Source organism: Trachymyrmex septentrionalis, unplaced genomic scaffold, assembly GCF_001594115.1.
Source record: "Trachymyrmex septentrionalis isolate Tsep2-gDNA-1 unplaced genomic scaffold, Tsep1.0 scaffold231, whole genome shotgun sequence".
Taxonomy (NCBI): Eukaryota; Metazoa; Arthropoda; class Insecta; order Hymenoptera; family Formicidae; genus Trachymyrmex; species Trachymyrmex septentrionalis.
The window spans coordinates 462,455-466,595 of record NW_017305388.1 but is presented as its reverse complement, the minus strand read 5'-3'; the positions used below and the strand labels follow the sequence as shown (position 1 = coordinate 466,595).

Here is a 4,141-nt window from a genome sequence, read left to right as displayed (position 1 = left end):
GTGTGTGTGTGTGTGTGTGTGTGTGTGTGTGTGTGTGTGTGTGTGTGTGTGTGTGTGTGTGTGCGCGTGTGCGTGTGTGCGCGCGCGCGCCATTTATTGTAGACCACGCTTAAGAGTACTCTTTGTTGGCTTAATAACGAATCTTTAAAGCAATCAAGAAATATGTATTTCTCGAAAATAAAGACGTTTTTAAATTTCTTAAAAATGAAAGAATTACAGTTCGATGAAAAAAAAACAGACTGATAAAACTGAAAGTGTGTTACTTATGACTGTTACTTGGGTTATCGCTACATCCAAGGTGTTCGATGATTCGACGCAGGGTAGACATATCAATACGATCGATTTTGCATTACCTCAGGCTGGACTCCATCTGCATTTTCTCGATGGTACGGCTGCTGTGGGTAGGCTTGATGATTCGGTCCCGTGTTGGCGGAGTTGGCGGAAGCTGAGTTTAAATTGTGGGGCATCTCGCGCATGAAAAGCGTGCGCGGTGGCTGGGGTCAGCTGCCCCGTATACCGACTATCTCCTCATATACCATGCTGCTGGTGGCGACCATTTATCATTCCACTCTGCAAATCAAACATCGCTTGAGAATAGATCTTTCTTCTTAAGAAATACAGGCGGAACGATTACACGTCTGCAATATTTCAGGTATTGGAACTAAGGCTCATTTTTAAAAGAGGAAAATAATTTTATATAAACGTCGTTTTTCTTTTTCTTTTCTTTTTTATCGAATTGAAAATATGAGAATGATATAAAAAATTAGAGATGTAAACAAGCATATTATAGGTAAATCTACAAGTGTATAGAATATTTGAATATCTCTCTCTCTCTACAGATGCAGCGTTTCGACCGCAACGAAAAAGAGAAAGAGAGAGAAGATTCAAAAGAAAGTAGAATTTTTTAAAAGAAAGAAAATAAAATAGAGCAAATAGGGACGATAAAAATATCCGGAGCACGAGGAACGACTCGCGTTGTCATTCATTGCGTGAGGTTGTGACGACAGACTTTGGCTGAATGCGCGAGACCTGTTAACCGATTATGTCCTATTAAACGTTTAAGATTCTGAACATTCCACTCTTCTTGCCACCGCATGTATGCTTCGAATTACATCCGCTCTCTCCCTCTCAACAGTACGTTGCCGCCGTCATATTTTTCCTCTCCGCCTTTTATTACAATAGGTATACGACATCCTTGCGTGAGTCGCTCGCGGAACGCGACGCAAAAATTCTTTCGGAAATATTTGAACGATTGAAAAATACTGCGGTCCAACTAGCCAACACCTTTCGTAAACTTAGCTCCACTTTTTCAAAAATTTATAAAAATAATAATAAGAGTTCTGATTGCTTCCCAAAGAGCATATAATCTTACATAATCTTTCATAAGAAAAGAGTTAAATCAATGAGGTAACTAGTAGTTTAGTAATTTGTCTAAATGTGCCATATGCAATAGTCAAGGCAAGTGCGAATTTTAGATTCTCATTGTTTCTTAAAAGAAAAAAATATAAATAGCAATACATTGTTTATTAGAAGATTGTAACAGCTTTCCTGATTTCTTTTCATATTGTTTTTCAAATCATAAGCAAGAAGAAATTATTTTAACTTTTAAGCGCAATCATTGCGATTGTAATGGCATGTACCTTTTGCCTATCAATTTCTTTATGTAATTTTTAATTTAACATTCGACTTGCGTTTTAGTTTGTAAGACTTTCAATTTTATCATCTTTTTATGTACTGATGATGGTCAAATCTTGACCGAAACGTTTACTTATTTATTTGGAATTTTAAATACATGACTTGTTTACATCTATTGTTGTGGCTGTATGCTTTTTATTATTTATCTTTTGTAATTGTTTTAGCCACTTTCAAATAATTTTAAAAATTGCTATGATTTATTATTAAAAATATAGAAACGTTTCATTATGTTTAGAATGCGTATTTCTTGTAAGCGCAAATGTTTAAAAAAAACATATAGCAGTAAAACTATATGGCGATGCACTCCATCGTCAAATAATGTTACCGTTTTAAATATATATTTTTATTAAACAGATTGTATTATATTTCTTCATAATTATATTATTTCTTTATAACATTCTCCTGATTATAATATAAAATATATCAATAAAGAATGTTTTGTATTATTTCATCTCTATGGGTGTTTTCAAACAACGTACACAGGTAACACAGTGTAACACTGTGTCTTACACAAAGTGTTCCAACTGTGACACAGTGTTACACTGTTCGACACAGTAAAAAGCTAAGTATGAGCGTGTAAAATATGTCAATGTTACCAACTTTTCAAAAAGTTATTTGATAGCCGTACTTATTTTGCAATAAAATCTTCAAAAGTCGTCAATTCTGAAAAAATTATAACTTAAGTCTAAATAAAAATCATAAATCTATTATTGATACGCTAAATAAAATTATAAAAATAGAATGGAAGACTGCAATGCATTCTGGTGTTACACTATGAAACTAAACTGCGTTCCAACAAGTACTTTATACAGTGGAACACAGTGTAATGTCTCTGTGTCCTAGCTGGAAACATCCTATAGTATTTCAATAAGTGCGCTATTTCCTTACAGTGTGATTCGTGCTGCCATAATGAGGGCAAGCTAACATAAGCTAATCGAAAACATGAGCTGACGGTTAGACTCTGTTTTTCTAGAGACTCTAACTTTGACAAGCCTGAAAAGTGAAGATTTTTTGAGCATGGATTGCGGGAAAAGTATAAATATACGATCCATTTGTAGTTTGATACTTTTTGGGCCGGTTCAACTCCAGTTAACTTAATCGGCCATTAATTGACAATCGTATTCGCTGTTTAATTACAGAATTACGGTTGACAGTTAACCCTGATTAGGGTTAAATGGCGTTAGTGAAATCGGCCCTATTAATATATATATATATTAAACTTGTCATGTTGCAAATTTTATTGAGAAATATTGATCTTGCGAGGAAATACAACAATTCACGTAAAATGTGATTGTGCGTGCACGGGTAAACACATATGTATACACGATTCCGCCATTTTGATTATACTGAAACAAAAAAACCAAGTTTCATAAATTATAACGTACTTTCTATCATTTGATCGATGACTTTGTTGATAACATTTTTAGTTTCTAAAATACAATAACATTTATAATATCCAAAAATGTATCAAAAATTCGAGTATGTTTATTTCCGTCAATTTAAAAAAAAATGGAAAAAAGCTAGACGATAGGGAGTACATTATAATTTATAAAACTATTTGGATTTTTTTTGTTTTAGGATAATCAAAATGACGGAATCGTATATATCATTTACCATGCATTTATTGTGCACGCACAATCACGTTTTACGCGGATTTCGCAAGATCAATATTTCTCAATAAACTTTGCAATATAACAAGTTCAATATATGTATTAATAAAATGCCAAATTACAAGTGGTCAACATGTGAGCGTGTATACGATACTAAAGATAATATTTTATTTTTAGGGCTCCTATAGACAAGCGACTTTGTAGCACCACAATCGAAAACGCTAACCCATTCATACGAACTATGGAGAAAAGTGTCACGAATATGTTCACTTTTCTGTAGCGCTACAGAATATAACTGTATGAATATAGCGTATGAACGGGTCAGCATTTCGATTGTAGTGCTACAAAGTCGCTCTGTAGAAGCCCTTATAATCGTATTAAGTTCGTTAAAAAAGCATTTCAAAGATAAAATTCTATACTTTCATGTGTCATTGGGCTGCGATACCTGGTTTACACCGCAAGCTCAACTTTCAATCATCAATTCTGCATCTTCTCATTTTATCATCCGCCATTTTGAAAAGAATGTCCAAGCATAATTGTCAATCAAATATTCTTAAAATGGATACTTGGAATTTTATTTTGCATTTTTAATTTTATTCACGTTCTTATCTACATTATTTATCAAGTTATGATTATTTGAAATTTGGTAAATTTTTCTTAAAGTTTCAATATACCACTTCTTTTTACGAGTGAGTATAGCAACATAATTATAAATTATCCAACAATTTTTCTCTCAGTGCAGAAATGTTACTTTTGTCAAAACAGATCGGAGGACGTCGTGATAAAACATGCGTCGATACATATAGTAATGACAGTTATATATATATATATATATA

At 33.2% G+C, this 4,141-nt stretch overlaps 1 protein-coding gene across 5 annotated transcripts in view; it reads right to left on the bottom strand.

The window, feature by feature from the left end:
- The window catches only part of LOC108748563, a 50,986-nt gene that overhangs the window by 11,439 nt on the left and 35,406 nt on the right, over positions 1 to 4,141 (bottom strand). For all 5 annotated transcript variants that reach the window (XM_018486787.1, XM_018486791.1, XM_018486790.1 and 2 more), the window contains exon 2: positions 354 to 570. In XM_018486787.1, the coding sequence (XP_018342289.1) occupies positions 354 to 476 (123 nt within the window). In that variant the 5' untranslated portion in view covers positions 477 to 570. The remainder of the gene's footprint in view (positions 1 to 353; positions 571 to 4,141) is intronic.